The 22,269-nt window shown below is 41.6% G+C and overlaps 4 protein-coding genes across 5 annotated transcripts; 2 read left to right on the top strand and 2 right to left on the bottom strand.

The window, feature by feature from the left end:
• Positions 1-160: 160 nt before the first annotated feature.
• Positions 161-4,032, bottom strand: LOC140779472 (GEM-like protein 1). The gene is made up of 4 exons (XM_073124547.1): positions 3,579-4,032; positions 3,381-3,482; positions 2,352-2,623; positions 161-628 (listed from the first exon to the last, which is right to left on the bottom strand). The coding sequence occupies exons 1-4, from the start codon at positions 3,913-3,915 to the stop codon at positions 440-442; spliced, it is 900 nt and encodes a 299-aa protein (XP_072980648.1). The 5' UTR covers positions 3,916-4,032; the 3' UTR covers positions 161-439.
• A 3,137-nt stretch (positions 4,033-7,169) lies between these two features.
• Positions 7,170-11,901, top strand: LOC140778026 (F-box protein FBX14-like). Its single transcript, XM_073122539.1, has 3 exons — positions 7,170-8,375; positions 8,452-9,709; positions 11,763-11,901. The coding sequence occupies exons 1-2, from the start codon at positions 7,344-7,346 to the stop codon at positions 9,229-9,231; spliced, it is 1,812 nt and encodes a 603-aa protein (XP_072978640.1). The 5' UTR covers positions 7,170-7,343; the 3' UTR covers positions 9,232-9,709; positions 11,763-11,901.
• Positions 11,902-14,576: 2,675 nt separating this feature from the next.
• Positions 14,577-17,272, top strand: LOC140779533 (root phototropism protein 3). Of its 2 annotated transcripts, none has more exons than XM_073124641.1 (4): positions 14,577-14,923; positions 15,031-15,100; positions 15,190-16,458; positions 16,628-17,272. In XM_073124641.1, the coding sequence occupies exons 1-4, from the start codon at positions 14,811-14,813 to the stop codon at positions 17,189-17,191; spliced, it is 2,016 nt and encodes a 671-aa protein (XP_072980742.1). In that variant the 5' UTR covers positions 14,577-14,810; the 3' UTR covers positions 17,192-17,272. The 2 variants fall into 2 exon arrangements, with proteins under 2 accessions (XP_072980742.1, XP_072980743.1); XM_073124642.1 differs by having other exon boundaries at positions 15,043-15,100.
• Positions 17,273-17,655: 383 nt separating this feature from the next.
• On the bottom strand, positions 17,656-20,250 carry LOC140779007 (cyclin-D4-1-like). The gene is made up of 6 exons (XM_073123942.1): positions 19,602-20,250; positions 19,113-19,199; positions 18,895-18,993; positions 18,604-18,805; positions 18,379-18,500; positions 17,656-18,291 (listed from the first exon to the last, which is right to left on the bottom strand). Exons 1-6 carry the CDS (start codon positions 19,914-19,916, stop codon positions 18,067-18,069), a joined length of 1,050 nt encoding a protein of 349 aa, XP_072980043.1. The 5' UTR covers positions 19,917-20,250; the 3' UTR covers positions 17,656-18,066.
• Positions 20,251-22,269: the final 2,019 nt, after the last annotated feature.

The following is a 22,269-nucleotide window of genomic DNA, read 5'->3' on the forward strand; positions in this document are numbered from 1 at the left end:
TCTATAAGTGGATTAGATTCGGTTGGATAGGTTGTGAGATTGAATCTGATCCCGTTTAATTTATTTAGGTCCATATTGATTGAATTTTTTTTATAAAAAACACTCAAATTAAGTGCAACAATCTGTGCAGCTTAGGAAAAGTCATCGGAAATTGTCCCACTGTCATGTAAAAAAAAAAAATAAATAAATAAAAAGGAAGCCTAAAAAATAATTTGCATGCTAAAATGGCTATCATATCAAAAAGTTCGACACGGAATACATATGAGAGATTACACTATGACTAGGAGCTTAAAGTAGAGGAAAGTTCAACTATTCAAGCAGGAGCTGTTCCAAAGGTCAATGGACACCAATAACAATGGCAAAACGATTCTTCTCGTATGTGCATAACTAGTGTCTTGCAAGGCCATAAGAGATCAACATAACTCCCAGAAAGTCATTCTCAGGGTTGATTATCATGCACGCTGATCAGAGCTTCTTGAAGGTTCTTTACAGCGCTGTCATAGTTTACAAAACCCATTAACCAAAATTCGTGGTTGTCAACGGATACGATCTGGATATATTTCTCTGCGGAATTCACTTTGCTCAACGAAGGATTAGCGGCTCTTAGCTGATGCAAAGGAATCACCACCTGTTTGTATAAAGACAGGTAAGAAAAAACAAATTAACAAAAAGATGACTCGCAACTTGCTTGAATAGGGAGATTGCTCAAAAGATAAGGATTACATGCAGTTCAGAACAAACACACTTGGCAGTATGCACTATCTGGAAAGAGATGGCTAAAAGCCACCAAGTTTTACTTATAATGGAGTAAGTAACAGATTCATGTGAAACCTTACTGTAGCGCTGTTCATGTCGGTGCACTACACCAAACAAAGGCAAAAGTAGACTAGTGGAAAGAAGAACAGATATAGCCAGGTGACTCTGCAAGTGGCCAATAATTTGAGATAAAATGTCCTATAACATAAACTTAGTAATTCATATAACAAGTACAAGCACATCAATCACCAATATATAAAAGGATAGGTATTGGCAACGATCCTGAACATAATTCAGAAGGTAGTACAGTTCCTAAATAGTTTTCTTTTTCTTTTCTCGTATAGAACAAGCAAGGATGCCCCAAACTTCTATAGAATATCATGTTAGAAAAAAAGAAGTTAATAGATGCCAACACAATGAACAAAGGGCTATACACTACTCGTTTATATTTTCTACTTATAACAAGATAGAGAAATGGGGACATGATGGGACAAATGTAATTAATTAGTCCTTCGGGATTGTCCATCCAGCATAAAGATCCATGGCGGTACATATTGCAGATTGATGTAAGCCAATCACATTGAAGACTATAAGTCCTCGAATTGAATGGGGCAATAAAATGCAGGCAGGGCAAAGGGATCATTTGTGTGTGGTAGGATGTGAAAAAGTGAAGAAAGCAGAAGCACAGGGTAAGGAAGCTTCAGTCAGTATAGAACAGAGGTCTAACCTGTATCAAGCTAGGCCAGTAAATTTAGAACTCATTTAAGAAGATTGGAACAGAAAATACATTATATTACAATTCCTAGAGCTTCTTTTAATGTTTCTAGAAAGTATTGCTTACTATTATCCATCACTAACATTCAGTTCTGCAGTACTAGAGAGGGCTAAAGGAAACAAAGTGTTAATAAAAATTTCCACATTTGTTCGTCATAGATATTGCATCATCTTTACTATCTTTTACATTTATCATGGTACCCTTATATGTTCTAATCATCTTTTACATTTATCATAATGTTCCACATTTATCATTTAACAGTGTCAAAAAGTTTATGTGTTCTAATCATCTTCTCCCTGTGAATTTTATTTCAGAGGACAATATCCCAGTGAGAAGTTGAGAACATGGAGATGCCTTTCCAAGTAACCTTCAAAATAACGCCCGCTTATGGAAGCAAAGTCTTCCACTGCGATACATGTCTGCCATTATTGATATGATCTAAGAAATTCTTTATCTAAACCTTTTGGCCATGAAAGAATCCGTAGCTCAGAACATTCTCTCTTTGCTAACTACTAGTATACAATATACACTACAAGCCCCTCTCTTGACTGATACTGTTTAGGCCAGGAATTATGGGCAGTTGGCTTCTTGCAAAACTCTTTTGTTTTGCTAATATCTTAACCTGAGAATATCATAATAATGATAACTAGCATACATCATAAAATTATCTAAAAGTTATAGCAACACCATATTTAGGACTGATTTTTTTTTATTTCAGGATCAATTAAGTTATTTACGTAGTATAGGCTTGACAAATTGCTTGGTTGGGCTCCCCACAAAATCCCCTCAAGGAAAAACTAATTGCAAGGGATAGACATACCTTATAATAGCTCCATTCAGTTTGATCTCCAACATTATAGGAGAGAGGATTGTCACTGCAAAAAGCAAGTTTAGCCGTGGAGAGGTATAAAATTCCCATAACGGGACCAGCAGATGTTGATAAATAGCACGCATAAGATTTTTTAAGTTTCTCCTCAGGCTGTGCATCAAAAGTCTGCCGAAATATCTTGTCATAACCACCTTCTGCTATAACTTTGGTTCCTTGAGCAATCCTTCCCATGGCAGCTTCAGCAAAACTAGGTCCTGTCTTCACTGGAATAAGAAGAATATATGTTCTTCAGAATTAATGAGTTGCGCTACTAGTTAGGAACAATATATTGTAGGAAAACACGACATCCAAACTGCTGAAAATAAGTAAGGCAGACATTGACAAATATAAATATAAAACTTTCACACAAGCCCCCTCATGGGGGGATGTCGCGGTTGAAATGTTGGTTCCCAGCCACTAAGGTTCTGCTTGGCACAATCTAGTCCATCTTAAGGCCAAACACACAAGGGATACAATAGAAGAAATAATTCATGGTCAGTGCATTCTTCAAGATCCTCCAGGATCATGTGACTGAATTAGAAATTCAGAAGTCATGAAAAAAAGGAGAATAAGGAAAAGGCCAACAATGCTAGACGAGATACACGAGCTTCATTAGTGCATCAAGTAGTATTCGTTAAGTATCATGAACTTTGCGAAATTGTCCGAAATAATTTCATAATGCTATCATACAAAAGAATCACTCAAGAGCAGAACTATGTGGAAAGATTTCACGTAGTTATTATTTGCTTATTTCATACACCGAAAGAGCTTGGGCATGCAATGACAAAGCTAACATTGCCTTGGATCTTAGCAATCACATAAGCTATCCGAATTCCTGCTAACATCCAAGTTTATCACCTATCTAAAGCATAACGTGCCCAACAATTAGCGAAAACAGAAGTACCACAAAACTAGAGGATAACTCCGCATGATACTGCGCAAAGAACAAGAGGCAGATGCAACATTCTCAAGCACACTCACAGTGTTGCCAAGTGTTTCGCGACAAATCCTCGGCCTTCTTCGTCGCTTCCCCAACTTTCTTCCCCCATTTTGAGAGCACACCCTTCACAGTCTCCATCGTTTCTAAAATTCAACCAGATCTTACAAGAAGTCAAATTTTAACATAATAATAATTCAAATGCGAACCGGAAAAAATAGAAACTTGTTCGAATCGGGTACTCTTAGATGACGAGGACTGGACGGGGGCAGAAGTGACGTATGGATTCGACTCCGCCGGCATCGAGGTGGCAGAGGCGGAGGCGGAGGCGGGTGGGCCCTCCCTCGTCAGATCGCTGCTCCAGCTAACGGTCTTCTGCCCCGTCGATGCGCGATCAGGCGGCTGCGATGGAGGAGTTTGGGAGATTGCGGCGGAGTCCTCGGGTAAAGAATAAGGAGGAGGCGGCGGAGGAGGAGGAGGAGGAGGGGGGCGAGCGCCGTCCTTGGAGTCGAGCTCGGGTTCCGGAAGATGTCCACCGTCGGATTTGGCCTTATCGTGCTGAGCGTCCGTCGGATCCATGATCTTGATCGGAATCTTCGACGATTTGGAGGAATCGAACGAGTTCCGATTCGAACTTGTCACCGCGGGGAGCGCGTTTCTCTCCCTTCGTCGAAGTCCGCGATTGAGGGCCCTCTGATTCTGGTACCTCGCGGGATAAGTTTATCTCTTTTTTCAAACTGTGTTTGAGTGTGCCAGTTGGCATTTGACACGTAAGCAAGCTTGGACTTTTTGAAGGCTGGAGAATATTACTGTATATTATAATATTATGCATAAGTAAAAATTAAAATTTAAAAAAAAAAAAATCTATTGGCCATTCCATTTTGAAGTTTGAACACCCCCCGAGAGGCCGAGACGATAAGCCTGACGACAGAGGGACCAATATATTGACTTATCTCATTGGAAAAGATACCAAAAGCTAGCGAATTCTATGGGTGTAATCGAGCCCAGCTCTCCATATAATAAATTTATTTCATGCCTATTTCGAACTCTTAAGTCTATTTCGAGCCACTCGATGAGCCAAATCAAACTTATCTTAAATTAAGGTCCAATTAAGTTTGAATCTAATTTAAATTAAATTTATGATAGTCTACACTTTATAAGGTCAAATTAGATATATAACCAAATTAAATCTTATTTATGTATATATATATATAGTTTTTATTATTATTATTTTTATTTATATTGTTGAAATTTAGCTCAAATTTATATTTTAGCATTTTGCTGGCTTGCTGTACAGTGCGTTCGAACGGGGTCCGAGGGGCATTCGAACGTAATTTCCAGACATAGGCTATAAATGCAGGCATTCGAACGGTCCAATCACGTTCGAATGCGAATTTGAACTTGTGAGCAAATTTGATGCAGACACTCAAACGGTCCAGTAGCGTTCAAATGCAAATCTAAACCCACAAGTAAATTTGATGCAAGCTTCGTACGGCCCAACAGTGTTCGAACGTGAATCTGAACCCGAAAGCGAACTTAATGCAGGCGTTCAAACGGAGCCATAGCATTCGAACGCAGCCTGCAGGCGTTTGAACACCTTGTGAAAATCCCCAACTTAAACTGACCTTATAAATAGAAATATTGGGTTTTAGAGCTTTGCGTGGGCATTTTGTAAGAAAGAGAAACTTGTAGAGGAGAGAGTCATCATTTATTAGAGTTGTAAACTCTTTGTATTTAGATATTTGCGTAGTGAATTGAAGATTGCTCCGCCCATAAACGTAGGCACATCACCGAACCACGTAAATCTTGACTCTCCCTTTTTTTCTTTGTGGTTTGTATCTATTTGGTGTTCATTTTTTAGATTAGCTTGGGTATTAGACACTCTCTATAACTAGCATCTTAGATTTGGAGTTCTCAAATTGATATTTATTTAGCTTTGCTAATATTTGATTAGCCCCAAATTATTGCTATTCTATTTGGATTTATTTGAGGGTAAAAGATTTTGCTACTGCTGTCTTCACGCATTTGGATATTTGCACAACATATATATTATTTGAGTTTTATCAAGCAGAGTCTAATTGAATTGATTGTGCTTAAAGCTTGACTTAGACTCATGTCTGATTCAATTGGTCAAACTTAGTTTGTTTCAAACCGAGTTTGAATTGGTTTGATTATTTTGACAGCTCTACTAAAGATGAGAGTTTTCAACTTTTTTGGTTAAATAATATAACCATCTTGAAGAACTAATACAATTAATTATATTTTTGTTCTTATATTAAGTTTGTTAAATTCTTAAAATTACTTTTATCAGTATTTATACTGAAATATTGATGGATAGTCTAGTGATATATTTAAATAGTTCATGAGTTGTATCCGTGCATTTCTTTTATTTTTTTATTTTTTTTTGTTTTGAGAACTAAGAGTGATACAAAGCGACAGATCAGACGAATAATTACCCTGAAAATAAAGAATCATTCATTTGATTGTTATTTCATAAATCTAAATCATAAATAATAATTTGCCGAAAGGGCCATCCCGAGATTCGATGCTCTTAACTATAGGAATTTTCTGCTATCATACTAGGACTTACGTGTTTAAGCGTGAGTAACACATGAATCAACTAGAACCCCAGAATCTTTGAACTTCTTGGAATTCCTTTCCTGATGTCAATATATACTATATATATTATTCAAATGCAGATCTTTTGAAAAAAAGAAAGAAAGAAAAGTCCAGTGTAGTGTGGTGGAAGAATGCTGGGGATGTTGTTTCATTATTCATTGGTGAAGCTGCCAAATGCCAATGTTGTGGATTGGCTATATGAAAGAAGTGAATAAAGGCAAGTGCCAGAATCAAGCCTTTAATCTCCACGCAAACACACACACACACACACACGCGCGCGCTCACACACAAAAAGAATTCATGAAGGTAGATTACTGGATGCTTTATATAGCTGGGCAAATGCACTAAATATTCCAGAGCTTCACGAAGGGCGGCTAGTGATTGACAGATTCATGTACAAGTATTTGGGATAAAAGCATTGTTAATTAGACGTCGTTACAATTTAGAGATTGTAAAAATTATCCCGTGTTTCTATGTAAGCAAGCACTACTCATCCATCCGCTGTTAGTGGGTTAGCATATAATTGCAGAAGACACCGGGATTACACTCTACCCCCTTGAGTGGAAAGTAGTAGATAGGGCAAACTAATTCCCATAATGGCGAGGGTCAATATCAAGGACTATTCTACAATATATCCATCTCATATCATCCGTAAAAGATTTTATTTATTTTTTCGTAGCCAGTAGCTTTCAATTAGAAATCAACTAATGAACTAAATAGGGTGGGGGGGGCTAAGTGGCCGGTAGTACCTTGGTTGTACATGTCAATCATTGTGGAGCATTCAACTCAATCCGATCCGATGCAAGTGGATCGACGTTTACAAGCTGTATAATCTGACGCACCAATTGGCTGCAACCCACGTGGTCAAACACCCAGATCTCCTGTTGCCACACTCAACCCAATCCACATCGTGAATGGACTGGGCAGAGGAGAAAAGGAGATAAGAAACAACAAAAGGAAGAGGGAAGGAGGAGGGGGCGGAAATAAAAAGGAAGAGGAGCACTTACTTTTTTTTTTTACCAGCACAGTGGTGTGGGTTAGTAGACTACGATTGAGAGTGACATGGTAGTACAAAGATGTACAGACGACGCCCACCTTGATGGGCCTTCAATTCCCCCATCCACTCTCTCTCTCCTCTTCTGCGAGTAAGTCACCGAGGGGCAAAGGGCAAGGGGCAAGGGGAGTAGAGATTGGGGGGATATTTTTAAATCCAGAGAGGGCCAAATGATAGAGGTGGGGTTCTTGGACGGTGGCAGCTGCAGCAGTAGTGTGATGGGCAGGGAGAATCCCAATGTCCAGAGCTCTGAAACACTGATCCACCACCGATTAATAAATACGCAGACCAACGCAACCGCAGCATCTCCCCTCTTCCTCCCCCTAAGAAGAAGATGAGAGAGGAGGAGAGGTGGGTTCCGGATCTTCGCGGATCCGGCAAGATCCGAAATGGGTGCGGCCGGGACTACCCGCCGCCGTTCTCGGACCAGGTGCTGGAGAACGTGCTGGAGAGCGTCCTCCAGTTCCTGACGGCGCGGCGGGACCGGAACGCGGCGTCGCTGGTGTGCAGGTCGTGGTACCGGGCGGAGGCGCAGACGCGGCGGGAGCTCTTTATCGGGAACTGCTACGCCGTGGCGCCGCGCCGAGCGACCGAGCGGTTCCGGTGCGTTCGGTCGCTCGTGCTCAAGGGGAAGCCGCGGTTCGCCGATTTCAATCTCGTGCCGTTGGGCTGGGGGGCGAACTTCTCGCAGTGGGCCTTTGCCTTCGCCCACGCCTACCCGTGGCTGGAGAGGATCTGCCTCAAGAGGATGACCGTGCTCGACGATGACCTCGCGCTCATAGCGCGCTCATTCCCTTACTTCAAAGATCTAACCCTCATCTGCTGCGAAGGGTTCGGCACCGCCGGATTAGCCGTCATCGCCGAGAAGTGCAGGTATCTCCGGGTGCTGGATCTGATCGAGGACGTGGTGGACGACGAGGGGGACGAGGTCGTCGACTGGATCGCGAAGTTTCCGGAGACGACCACCAGCTTGGAGTCGCTCGCGTTCGAGTGCGTCGCATGCGAGTTCAGTTTCGAGGCATTGGAGGCGCTCGTGGCGCGGTCGCCTAAGCTTAGGCGGCTGAGGGTTAACCATTTCGTCACCGTAGAGCAACTCCGCCGCCTCATGGCTCTCGCTCCATTGCTGACTCATCTTGGTACCGGCTCCTTCAAATCCGAGTCCGCCGAAATCGATCTGGCCTCCTCTTTCGTCGCCTCGAAGTCGCTCGTTTGCCTTTCGGGATTCCGAGAGGTGGCTCCTGAGTACCTCCCTGCGATTTATGCCGTCTGCGCTAATCTCACCTCTCTCAACTTTAGCTTCGCAGATCTCATGGCCGATGAGATCGTCCCCGTCATCCGCCGCTGCCACAATCTCCAGAGTCTTTGGGTATGATCTCTACCAAATCTCGATTTGTACTCCATCTAGTCCGATCGTTGATATGCAACTTCACATCTTGAATTAGGTTCTTGATTCATTGGGCGACGAGGGGCTCCGTGCCGTAGCAGAGACGTGCAGGGAACTCCGGGAGCTCAGGGTGTTCCCTCTGGATGCCACCGAGGACTCTCTCGGTTCCGTCTCGCACGTCGGTCTTACGGCGATCTCCGAAGGCTGTTCGAAGCTTCGATCCATTCTGTACTTCTGTCAGCGAATGACCAATGCCGCGGTGGTCGCCATGTCCAAGAATTGCCCTGACCTCGTGGTGTTTCGCCTCTGTATCATGGGTCGCCGTCGCCCCGATTACCTTACCGGAGAGCCGATGGATGAGGGTTTCGGAGCTATTGTGATGAACTGCAACAAGCTGACCAGGCTTGCAGTCTCTGGATTGCTAACTGATAAGGCATTTGGGTACATTGGGAAGTACGGGAAGTTGGTTAGGACTCTATCCGTTGCTTTTGCGGGTAATGGTGACTTAGCGCTGAGATATGTTCTGGAAGGGTGCCCCAAATTACAGAAACTTGAGATCAGAGATAGCCCTTTCGGGGATGTGGGATTGCTTTCTGGGCTTCACCGTTATTACAACATGAGGTTCTTGTGGATGTCATCATGCAAAATATCTCTTAGGGGTTGCAAGGATGTAGCTCAGAGGTTACCTCGCTTGGTCGTAGAAGTTATCAGGGACACAGTTGAAAAAGAAGGAGAAGGAGAAGAAGGAGAAGAAACAATGGCCGTCGAGAAGTTATACATGTACCGTTCCTTAGCAGGGCCAAGGACCGATGTGCCGCCCTTTGTGAAGATCCTGTAGTATTGCTATGAGAGCCAAGGAAGGACTCCCATATCCTTGTAGCTCCATGTGGGAGCTCAAATCGAATTTGGAGTAAAATGTTAGTCACTGAAGGGAGGCAAGTCTGTAGGTGGTTTTCAGTAACCTACAGATGATATCTAATGATCCATACCAAGTAGATAAGATACCTCCTCTATTCGTTTTCGCTCAATTAATTCATTCTCTTCTGGTTGGGACATTGGAATGACATTTGCAGTAGAAGCCACTAGATCTGTATCCTGACCTATATCTATCTTTGTTCCTGCTGCACGTCTGCAAATTTTAATTAAGTTGACAAGAAAACAAAATGTTTGTGTTCTTCTTGTATCATTGCGCAATAATCTATGTTTGGTTCCAGACTTCCAGGAATTTCTGAGACTTGAAATCTCCATTGCTGAATATTTTGCCTAAGGTCAATGGATCTCGTTCACATTCAAGACTGGGCCATGAATCAAATGAGGTGAATCTTAGAACAATTGAATTTTCCTTCCTCCCATAGTTATCTTCCATTGCTTGTCTTCATTTCATGTGGTAGTTGGATTAATTTAAAACTGCTTATTGTTTTCATATCTCTCCGTAGACATCATACCACTATTGCATTGGTATATTAAATGCACTGTCTTTATGGAGCCTTTTTTCTCCACAACTTTTGTCCTCTTATTAGGGCCTACCAATGATTTGGTCATGGGGCCTGGGTACGCTACAGCTTTAAAATCATATTAACAAGCCCTGAACATTCTTAAATGGTCAATACTCGTTAGGTTTCAGTCCAATAAAAAGGAAGAAGCTGTTCATTGATTGCGGAGTCCTTGTCATCAGATTAGTGCACCTTTTGGACTGCAGGCATTTGTTTCTTCTTCAGAGAATAGGCAAAGGCAGATGCGTTGCATCTGTCATCTGAGGCCCATGAAAGTTTTAATGTACCTGGCTTCACTAACGCCCTAGCATACGTCAAGCCCCTTTCTCCACACTTTGCCAGTTATATTTCACTGAAACTATTAATCTATAGTTCAATCTGTGGTACCTTCCGTGCTCATCTTTGAGTGTCTTTCTTGGGCCTGGGCCTGGGCCTGAGCCTGGCCCTTATCCTTCTTCCAATATGCGACACAATTGCCAGTAGTCCAGTACTGAGATGAAGAGTCATCAATCAAACCTACCTTCTCCAGGTGTACCCAGTCTCGGTATATGATGATCAGATGAATAGTTTGTTTTCAAAAGAACGCATGTGAATTATGTGATCTGACAATGTCTGTAGTAGGTTTTACTGAGACTGCTATTAGACAGGGCTTAGGTCAGGCCACGGGTTAAAACTCCAGTTGAACTAATACTCGATTCTTGAATCTTTTTGGCCTAAACTTTGACGAAAGTCTAGCCTTTCTTTGTCAAACCCTTGTTTAAATCCCATCTCATTAGTTGATAATAACATGGCACACGACATGCACGTGCGAGAGCACGAGAGCGGATATCTCGATTCTGTCCAGCTCATGCATTCATTATCACTGCCCCTCACCAACGCCATCGAGCTTGCAATTGGCAGTGCAATTTGCCGGAGTAGGTGACAAAATATATCTTGGCCATGTTCCACTAGCAAGTACGTAGTAAAATATTATATGTATCTCATTTTCTCTTCCAATTATTAATGTTTCATTTGCTCCATTTTTGGTTCACTATTTTTTCGTGGTTCCAAAAAGGGCTCGAGCCTCGAGCCCTGTTGCTATCATCCACTGAGCCAATGCAGGCCCAGAAAAATATCTGCTTATATTCTATCTATTATGTTAATGCCCTATTTTTTTTTGTAGTTAAGATGAGCAATATATCCACTGATCATATACATGAGATTAGTGGGGGCATCTTATCCCCTATCTTTCATTTGGTTAAAATTAAGCCTGGCAGTATCAGAGTCTTGGGTCTTATTAACATACCGCCACTCGGCCAACTTCCTATCATCTTGCAACCTTTTCCTTTCTTAAAAAGATAAAAGCAAGGAGCAGGGAAAGTTTTGGTTATCCTTTCGATGAATATCTGGTGAGATGGATTCGCCATATACTTTCCATTTCCCAGCTTTATTATTTTTTTTTCCCCTTCAATTGGGTCACTTTCTTTATGCAATTACTTCAATATAATATGATGGTTAGCAGAGCGAGCAAGTCATGGGTGTGGTATAGCTAGGGTGGGAAATAAATTATTTATCACTGGAAAATCTTCACGTAGTGGGTCCATTCAACAGTTTAGATTCCGCGGCAAAGTTTTGTCCACCGCTACTTATGTATTCCCCTTGTTCTCACATCCAAATCACCAAACCCTATATGGAAATGGAGATAGATATTTGATATTTACATCAAGAGTTCTTGCATTTCCTTTATTACACATACATGTAAACTATATATGTTCTCTTGTTATGTACACACACACACATATCTGTCTCTGTGATAAATTGTTTTAACATTTATATAATTCATCAACTTGTTACGTCTTCCAACAACTTATATCTTCTAATCACCTTTCCTCTAAAGCCATGCTTTGCTCTTCCTAAAGAAGGCGAGGGCTCCATTCTTTGCTTCTTGATGGGCTTATTGAGATGCGACACGAAGGCGCCTCGGCGAAGCTTTACACCAGAATTATTACGACCACTGTTATTACTATTATCAGATGACGAGGAGGTCGAGATCCTGTGATGATCCGCAGTTAATTCTCGAGCAAGCGACTTCCCTCCTTCCTCTCTCAAGCACCAATTGCATGCTCGATACGTCGTCGCTCTCGGATAAAGATCGCTGCAGTATCTAATTAATACACCAAGATGGTATGTATAAAATTCTCTAAGCAAGGGATGGATTAATTAATCAATTTGGACATCTAGCAAGCGAGAGAAATATGTTATGCTTACTTGTGTTGTGATCTAACGAGGCAAATCTTGCACCGGAAAAGCTCTTGCGGCAGCCCGTGATCGCCGCACATGCAACAAACCACGGCGGTGGCCGGCGTCGGAGATGCATAGCTCATGAGGGTCTAATATGAGGAAGAGAGATAGAGAGAGAGAGGGGGGGGGAGGGAGAGAAGGGAGGGTTGGGTAAAAAGGAAAGAGATGAGAGATAGAAAGGTGGGTTGAAAATTATACACCATAAACATCTTATTCGGCTCTTTATGGTAGAAGTCACTTTCATGCGGCGTACGTCATGTGGAAATTAAGATGGCTCGATCGATAGTTATAGCCTCGGAAATCCCTCTCTCCCCCTCTTCTTCTTATTCTGACGTACAAGCCACTGCACTGGAACGACACTTACCCTCATCTTGTGACTTCCTTGCTCCTAATTTCTAATTTTTTTTTTAAAAGACTTCCTTAATTCCAAAGGAAACGTAGACCTTTAGCCACATACACACACAAGAAAGAAAGAAAGAAAGAAAGACAAAAAATGCTAAGTAAAGGTCACGATTAATAGAAGCCTGGGCCAACCTAGTCGGATCCAACCCCGACTTTCATCAAAGATCCGATTGGGACCCGGTTCATCCTTGTTGGGCTACTTGGGCTGGACCTATATTGCCCGCTAAAACTAACCTAAGCCGACTCATGGGATGCCTAATGTTTAAAATTTGGATGCATATGAATAGGATATAAACATGACAAATAACTCTCATAGTATGAATGCTGTTAGTATAATTTACAACAGTCTTTGGATTTAGAAATAAAGGGATTTGAATCAAGTTGAATATATAGATCTATATCCATCGGCTGCATTCACTTAGCTTGAACGAGGGAGCTGCTTATGTCCACTGCCATCGTCGATGCATACTAAGGGTTACTCCAATTGGCTGCCTCATTGTTTGCAGACGCTTTCTTTCCACTGGTGATTGCGGTCGCCCTTCGCCTACCGACAATGTCTCAGTGTGTGAGTATCGTTGAAAAAAGGATCATTTGTCAATCTTTGGAGATCACAAGTTGTGTACCAATAAATATTGTATCACGATGAAGCTATATGGTAATATTAGCTTCCTTGCATCTATGTATTCATTATGACCGTTCTTTCTATTGTATTGTGTTAACGCTTTTAGGATTGATGTCTTATTTTTCTATATTGTGATGTTTGGTGAAGTAAAAAAAATGAAAGACTTGTGTGAAAGGATATATTTTATAATTGAATGTGTGTGTGTGTGTGTGTGTGTGTGTGACAAATTTGTTTTAATTAAGAATTGTGGCACTTAGATCTTACCCAGATTATTAATTACTATGCCCTACAAACTATGCCACTCAATAATACCAATCTTTTCACCTGCACTGCTAAACTTCGTCTGACGATTTACTAATCGAAGACTTCATATGGTTAAAAAGATTACAGTCGAAGAGCTTTATAATTTTGTGCATATCTAGCCTCGAGGTTGAATATGAAAAGCATTCCAAAATAGTGGGGTCACACTATAATTACGAAATGCTAATGACTTGATCGCAGACATAAAGGCAGAGGAAAGGAACTTGAGAAGGTCCGAAAGAGACAATAAAAGGACGCCCTTATTAACTTATTAGTTAGCAATAATGAACCATACCAACCAATGAAAAATTTTGAGGACCACCTTACCAAATGCTTATGACTTTGAGAAAGACTCACATATATGTAATTATGTAGCCTTTTCAATTTAAACCAGTGGCTAATCATCCAAAATTTCTTTGGCAAGACAAGAGCTAGTATTTTGTGTTGAGAAAAAGGTCCGTAGAGTTAGTTTGCCTTCAACAAATTAACCAAATAGATCCAACTCCAGTAGAGACTTGCATCGTCGATCCAGTGAGGTTTTTTTTTTTGGTTATATATTAATAACTATTGTTCCCATGCTACGTGGGACTACTCCATCCAAGTGGTTCTTAATTTTGTCGACTACTAGTGGTTTTCAGCATTGTTGTCCTTCTCTAATATGAGACAGTAGATTGAGTTTCCTCCTAGCTAAATTAGTTCATGATCATGTGAGGTAAAGTTACAAAAGCAAACAGTAGCTCTCCAATATATATATATGTATATGTATATTCCCTACCTAATCCAAGAGACAAATATATCTGTGGCATTAGTGGGCTCACTACTCACTCACTATCCCTATGGAGGCACGAGCATATAGTATTTGATGGAGGAAACAAACGGAGATGGCTACAGAAATCTCACAGCTTTCAGCACATGAATAGATGATGGGAGGAGGGAAAGGACACCCGAATCCAACCCGAATCCAACTAGTAGAACCAAAAATGGTAAAAGAGATTAAAAAGAAGCCCATGGCCCAATCCAGCCTGTAGATTCATGGAAGATTTGCTACGAGTCTAGATAACTCCAACACCCCACGTGACTTTTTCTCTCAATCGCCCTCCTCTTCCACATCAGGACCAAGAGATATGTTTCCTCTCTTATCTCTTCTCCTATTCATGCACCTCTCTGCGTTGATTCCCATAGTTGTATGAATTCCAACGCTCCCTAGCTCCCCTCGGGATTTGCCATTAATTTCTAGTCTCGTCTCTTCTTGACTACTGCTCAGTACTCTTCCTTCTACGCCATCCATAATTGATCTTCAAGGCGATATTCCTCATAACAATGTGGGAATCTGAGAATGAACTCCATGGGAGAGACCTCGTGAGGAATTCACTTGATGCTCACAAGCATAGCAGCCTCAGCAACGACGGCTTCGAGCTCAGAGATCAATCTTGGTACTTTTTTTTTTTTTTTTAATTTATTTCCTTAAATGTAATCTATAGTTCTATTCACAGTGGTTAGTTCTAGTTTAATTTTGACATGCATATGTACTTACGAGCAGGTATGTCTCCAGTGATATCCCCAGTGATTTGCTTGTTAAAGTTGGAGGTGTCAGCTTCCATCTACACAAGGTAATTGGTAATTCCTCCACTAGTTTATTAGTAACTATATCCACTGTTCATAGCTAACTAGCTCTACTATGATTTGGTCTCATGTCAAGTATCCATTACTCTCAAGAAGTGGAAGGATGAACCGAATCATGTATGAATCCTCAAGGGATCAAGAACCAAGTGTGGTCGAACTAAACGACCTCCCCGGCGGCCCGGAGTCCTTGGAGCTCGCCGCCAAGTTCTGCTATGGCATCGCCGTGGACCTCACGGCGTCGAACATCTCCGGCCTGAGGTGCGCAGCGGAGTACTTGGAAATGACGGAGGACTTAGAGGAAGGAAACTTAATATTCAAAACAGAAGCCTTTTTAAGCTACGTAGTCTTGTCCTCATGGCGAGACTCAATAGTGGTGCTCAAGAGCTGCGAAGGGCTGTCGCCATGGGCCGAGAACTTGCAAATAGTACGAAGGTGCAGTGAGTCGATCGCATGGAAAGCTTGCGCTAATCCGAGAGGTATTAGGTGGGCGTACACCGGGAGGCCTACGAGAAATTCGAGTCCAAAATGGAACAACGACTCGAAGGAGTCGAGCCCGAGCCGGACCCAACCAGTTCCACCGGACTGGTGGTTCGAAGACGTATCCCTCCTTAGAATCGACCACTTTGTACGAGTCGTCACTGCCATCAAAGTGAAAGGCATGAGATTTGAGCTAATCGGAGCTGCAATCATGCAATACGCAGCGAGGTGGCTGCCTGGATTAACCAAAGAAGGGCCTCAAGGTGGCGACGATGTATGGAATCAAGGAGGGCTACATTTAGTAATCGCAGGGACCGGTAACAAGGATGACTTATCCAATTCCCAAGTTCGAGAGCAAAGGATGATTATCGAAAGCCTTATAAGTATAATCCCACCAACCAAGGACTCTGTCTCTTGTAGCTTTCTTCTCAGATTGCTAAGGTTGGCAAGTATGTTAAAAGTAGCACCTGCGCTCGTCACGGAGTTAGAAAAAAGAGTTGGAATGCAGTTAGAACAAGCCACTTTGGCGGATCTTCTCATCCCATCTTACAGCAAGAGCGAGACGTTGTACGATGTGGATTTGGTGCAGAGGTTAGTGGAGCATTTCCTGGTACAAGAGCAAGCAGAGGATTCGAGCCCAGGGAGGGAGTCGTATGTGGAGAAGCATGGGTACGAGCCGGCGACTGCAAGGGCTTCAGGGTCTAATGCCAAGTTGAGAGTTGCGAGGTTGATAGATAGTTTCCTCACAGAGGTGTCGAGGGATCGAAATCTCTCGCTGACCAAGTTCCAGGTTTTGGCAGAGGCGTTGCCAGAGTCGACCCGGAGTTGTGATGATGGGTTGTACAGAGCTGTTGATTCTTATCTCAAGGTACAAACATTAATATTGTTTGTTAGTAGATAAATCTAGTGTCTCTCTCTCTCTCTCTCTCTCTCTCTCTCTCTCTTCTTAGTTAAAAGATTTATAACTGAGATGAAGTTAAACTAGAAATGATGGAACTGCTTAATTTTTTTTTTATTTTTTGAAAACTCTCAATTAGGCGCATCCGACGCTAACTGAGCACGAGAGGAAGCGTCTCTGCCGTGTAATGGACTGCCAAAAGCTCTCCATCGATGCCTGCATGCATGCAGCCCAAAACGAACGCCTCCCACTTCGGGTCGTCGTACAAGTCCTCTTCTCCGAGCAAGTCAAGATAAGCAACGCGATCGCCAACTCCTCTCTAAAGGAAGCAGGGGATTCCCACTACCAGCCCTTGGTCTCAACTCGCAAGCAGCTCCTCGAGGGGACTCCCCAATCCTTCCAAGAAGGTTGGGCGGCAGCGAAGAAGGACATCAACACGCTCAAGTTTGAGCTGGAGAGCATGAAGGCCAAATACCTGGAGCTCCAAAACGACATGGATAGCTTACAGAGACAGTTCGAGAAGATGACCTCTGCTAAGCCAAGTAAGCATCCATCGTCCGCTTGGAGCAGCGGGTGGAAGAAGCTAAGCAAGCTGGGGAAGAACACGAACGCCGAGGCAAACGAGATGGCGGCGCAGACGCAGGCGACGGAGGTGGCGGAGCAGGCGAGGAAGCCAAGGAGATGGAGGAATTCCATATCTTAAGCCACCATTAGCAATCGAAAAAAAAAAATGTAGAACGTTTCGTTTATTTGGAGTTAAACTTAAAAGTGTTTTTTAACGTCTCGTTTGGATTTTTTTTTTTTTCCCTTTCTTTTCCCCCTAAATGTAATGGTCGCTAACTAGTTAACAGTGCCCGATGCGTGCTTTCATGTGATAAGAAAACCAAGTGAGGAAGGAATGATTCCAGGAATAATTCCTCCCATCGTTGAAACTGGATCTTTGAAGCCAACGGCAGATATTTAGTACACACTTGATCATTTCCCTTATGATCCTCTTAAAGGTTATAATTTATTTTCCCAAGAATATTTCCTTTGACCTTTGACCAGGGCACTTATTTTCTTATATTATAAAAAAAAAGTAAGTTTCAGAGAGTCAGAAGACAAACTGATCGGGGGTCAACAGATGCGATTAATTTAAGCAATCACCGTTTGATTTGATGAGCAAAACCCACTTTGTTTTTCCATCTTTCAATTTTATTGGTCATGTTTTATCCCAAAAGATCTTTCTTTCTTAGTTCTCGCACGAAGTTAATACAAAAAACAAATGCAAACGTAGTAATTTCTCTCGTATCTTCTTCAAAAACACTTCACGTATCCTCGATTTCTTGCTTCGTGCTGTCTCTGCTTTTGATAAGTGATGTCTTCTGGCTGCATTACTCATGTCATAGCAATGAACTCCACATCTATTTATTCATTTTTTTAATCTTTTGCCGGATCCATTCTTTCGTTTGTCTTTCGGTAATCTCAGGATCACACCTAAAACTCCAGTAACCACATCCAACTGACTTGTTAAAAAAAATGCCACAAGTCCCAAAAGAGGTTAGTGGCCAAAACAACATCCATCCATCACAAGATAGTTTATCTGCTAATTTTCCTTCTTTTATTGCTAGCTGGAGAGCTATCGTAACATATTTCCTGTGACCAAACAGTTATATCATCACTCTTGTAGCTGAAGCATGCAGCTTCCAAGACCCCAATTGGGCTCTGTGGCACAGAGGAATTTGATGGGCTAGCAGTTTTCAGTGGCACATTCCTCATCAATATTATGTCTTGGATTACTTCATGACATCTTAACACTCTCTCCTGCAACAACCATCAGAATGCAAACCAAATCAGTAACCATCAAACATGCAACTCCAAGTGCATACATAGCTGTTAGCTATATATTACCTTTTCTACATGGATGCAATAAGTAACAGCCTGCTCAAGTTCTACAATATGGGTTTTCCCCAACACTATCAAAGCGACAGCAGCAGCAATCTCTGAAGGTCTGAAAGTGAGGAAATCAGTTCCTGCAATTGAATTCTCGGTTGTAGTCAAAATAATTCGATCCATCCCATTCTAACAACCAGAGAGATTTCTATCTTGCAATTCTGAAAATAAAAAAGTGTATACCTCTAATTGTGCTCCAGATGAGTTCCTCAGATTGTAATACTAATAACCTGGATGGTGCATTGCCAGCATTGTACTTATGAAGGAAATAATCTATAAAGGAGAATGGTGTGATAGATTGCATTCTCCATTTGAGAGTGCTGAGCACCAGAAGCTCCATTCTTTGTATAACATTAGCTTCGAACACATACTTCGCCTCGCCGACCTATTAGACATGAGTGAAAGAAAATTAGAACAGATTCAGAATCAGAAGCCATGGAATTGTTTTATCTGTAATGGTTCATCAGGCCTTACCTGTAAATCCACCAATAGAGGAACATCAACTTCTTCCATCTTGGCAGCTAAAGACAAGCAAGCCACAGACAACAGCTGTATCGTCCAAGCCTTCCCTTGCTGCAATAAGAGAGAGAACTCAGACATTAAGAACCATATTGTGCAACCACACATATGAGATTATGTTGGAAATAAATTTATGCATAAGAAAGAGAAGAGGGCCTTCTGAATGTTCTTACTGCAAGCTCATAGACAGAGAGGAATCGATCCAAGTAATTCACAGACAAGTAGGCACTCAGAGGCCTAAAACTGTAGTGGGAATGAACCTGTTTAATAAAAGCACAGACACCATTATTCAAAGAAGCAAGAAGAGCATTAAAACCATCAGACGGCAAAAGATAAGTGAATTGAAAGAGAGAAGAGACCCATTTATTACATTATGTATATTAATAAAGGCCTTGTGAAAGTACTGAAGACCCAAATTAAATAGCCACAGCAAGATCATATCTCATTTATGTAGGGGGGAGTGAAAATATTAAAAAAAAAATAAGAGCAAATCAGCGAGAACAAAAATATTCACATTGATCGACAATAAACAAAATAATCCGAAATAAATCTGAAATAAGACCAGAAATACGGAAAGAAGGACTATTTTGACGAATCATTAGATATAGACAACAAACGATAGTATACCTACAAAGATTTTTTTCAAAAAATAAAAAACCCACCTTGCAAATCCAATCAATGGCATCTCTCCTAATGGAAAGGTCCAATGCCCCAGTGAGCAGCCTGTCGGCGTAGTCCTTTCTTGGGAGATGCTCCCATTCTCTCTCGACCAAGAGGGCGATGCATTCATCCGACTGCAAGGGGAAATCCATAAGCAAGTCCCCATAAAAACCGCTCTTTTCCCCAAGAACACAACCTGGGCGATGGCCATCCACATCACCATGGCCATGCTCCTCCTCCTCATCAAAACTCAAGATGCTGTCGTTGTCCTCCGGGCACAGGAGGACGGAAACAGCACAGTCATAACTAGGAGCCATTCCTACCAAGCTATGTACCAATGCAGGACAAAGGATGGGATTTTGTAAAGAAAGAAAGCCTTATTCTTCTTCTTCCTCCTCCTCCTCCTCCTCCTCCTCCACCTCCTCCTTCAAATAAGAGTTCTTCTCATAGAAGAATACTTGCTATTAGTTTGCAACAAGGAGGAGGAGATGAGAGGAGGAAAGAATGAGCACTGTTGTATATAGAAAGAGGAAAGAGGGGGATTTGTAGGGTAGTGGCATTGAGACATTGTTTTGGGGAAGAGAGAGGGGCAGGGGAGGACTCAAAAGAGAAAATGGCAGGCAAAAATAGAGACAAAGGAAGGACAACAATTTTTTCCTTCTTTTTTTTGTGAAAAAGAAATCTTATGACCCAAAGGTGGGAAATAAATTAAATCTTCTCAACTTATACAACACCAAACTTTAGAGCAGTGTATATAATATTTCGGTCAATTTAGGACTTATAAACGACATAGGAGTCCATCGTTCATTCGTTCGGAGATAAAGAGAAGGGTATTTTAGGAAAAGTGCATGGTGTGGGCTGACCAATTGGGGAAGGAGTTTCGTAGTCGAACGGGGAACGCGTGAGCTCACCTTTCTTACTTTAGATACTAGTAATCTAGTATATTACCGTTTCACTTAGAACTAATAAATAATCATTCCCCTAATTTTGGCCTTTCCCCATGCCCTATGCCATTTTGGGGAATATGACACCATCTTTTCCCGGGAAATTGTTTATGCTCTTTGACAGTCTTAGACTTAAGTTTTGTAACCTTTGATCATTACTAGATTCATCACTGGATTTGAACGGTGAATGTGCTATATTCCGAGATATATACTTCTATTTGTCATCTTTAAAAAGGAACATATATATATATATATATCCCTTATTAATCGGTAGAACAAAAATGAAGTATAGTTCAAGCTACACATAACTAGGAATGTTCTAATCTAATCCCACTCCTGCGCCATGACCTAGCCACGATCTGCAGTAATTAATGAATGCTCCAATGAGGTAATTAATTTTTTCTTACGCCTTAATCCGGGTGATAAAATTTTCAAGTACGTACTCATCAAACAAACGCACGATTCTCGAGGTATGTGATCGCGTTCATCACGGACCACCTATGCATAGCCTACCCTGGCTCAGCCTTTAATGCATATGCCTTTGTATGCTTATTTGCCAAGTCCAATGGCAATATTTGTATTAATTTTAGTATAATAAGCTAAATAAACTGACCCTCACGTACATTGTGCCTTAGATCGAGTAGATCATTTCCAGTACTAAAGTTTGAACTGTAAGTACAAATATTTTTTCTTAGGGGTGAAAGAACTTGTACAAACTTTGAAGTTAGACATTGAGTTCTATGTTTTGCCAATGGCTAGCTAACCTCCCGTATAATTTAGCTTATCACGAGCACATAGTCTAAAACATACATACATATATTTTGTATGTAAACTGATAAACTCTGTCAAGTTTCAGTGAGAAGCAACGAGGAAGGTGCTTGTGTTGCGTTTCTCAAGTTGGACACTTGCAAGCATCTGCTTTCAAGTTCATTTTACAGTTAGACAAGGGATAGTGGTCGCCCCTCTTCCAATGTTAGCCTTTGAGGAGAGCTTTTGTCTTTGTACTCGCCTTTCCCACTCGTCTCCTTTTGCACTCATATTCCCCATTTGCGTCAGTAGGAGAAGTCTTTTTTAGCTGCTCTCTCTCTCTCTCTACTGTTGTCCTGGCTTTTGCTAATAGAGTTTTGTAAGTACAAGTGTGGACTCACTTGTTCTCTGTTCGCTAGTAGAGTCTCTAAAAGACTAAAACACACAATCTCTCTCCCTCTCTCTCTCTCTCTCTCTCTCTTCTGGACTAAAACTAAGAGGAGGACTCTTCTTTGCCTCAAGTTTGAGATTCGAGCTCTCGGTAACATCGCTCAATTATTCTGTGAGCACTTTACTACTATACTAGATGAATACCATATCTTTGGATAGGTATCTACCCATTTTTTACTATCTCTCTCTCTCTCTCTCTCTCTCTCTCTCTTATTTCTCACTGCAAGGTTTCCGCGATGCCTTAGTTGTTGACTGTTGATGGCTGGGTTAGAATCTAGGAATAGTCATAGTTCTCGAATTGGATATGATGGCAAGTTGAGAATTGCAATAAAGTTCATTAAAAATATAGGAAGGTGTAGGTAAATGAGTCAAAAGTTGTTGGAAAATTATTGCAACTTGAACAGGAAAATCTTGGGTGCAGGTTAAAAGAGTGGGTACTATCAGTAGGCCAGTCAGGGGACTATTTTCAACACAAGTACAATTGACTTCATCAGACTGGCTATTATCCGAGTTGGATCTGGAATTAAAG

This window comes from Typha angustifolia, chromosome 15, assembly GCF_048772165.1.
Source record: "Typha angustifolia cultivar Huaian chromosome 15, ASM4877216v1, whole genome shotgun sequence".
In the NCBI taxonomy this organism is placed as follows: domain Eukaryota; kingdom Viridiplantae; phylum Streptophyta; class Magnoliopsida; order Poales; family Typhaceae; genus Typha; species Typha angustifolia.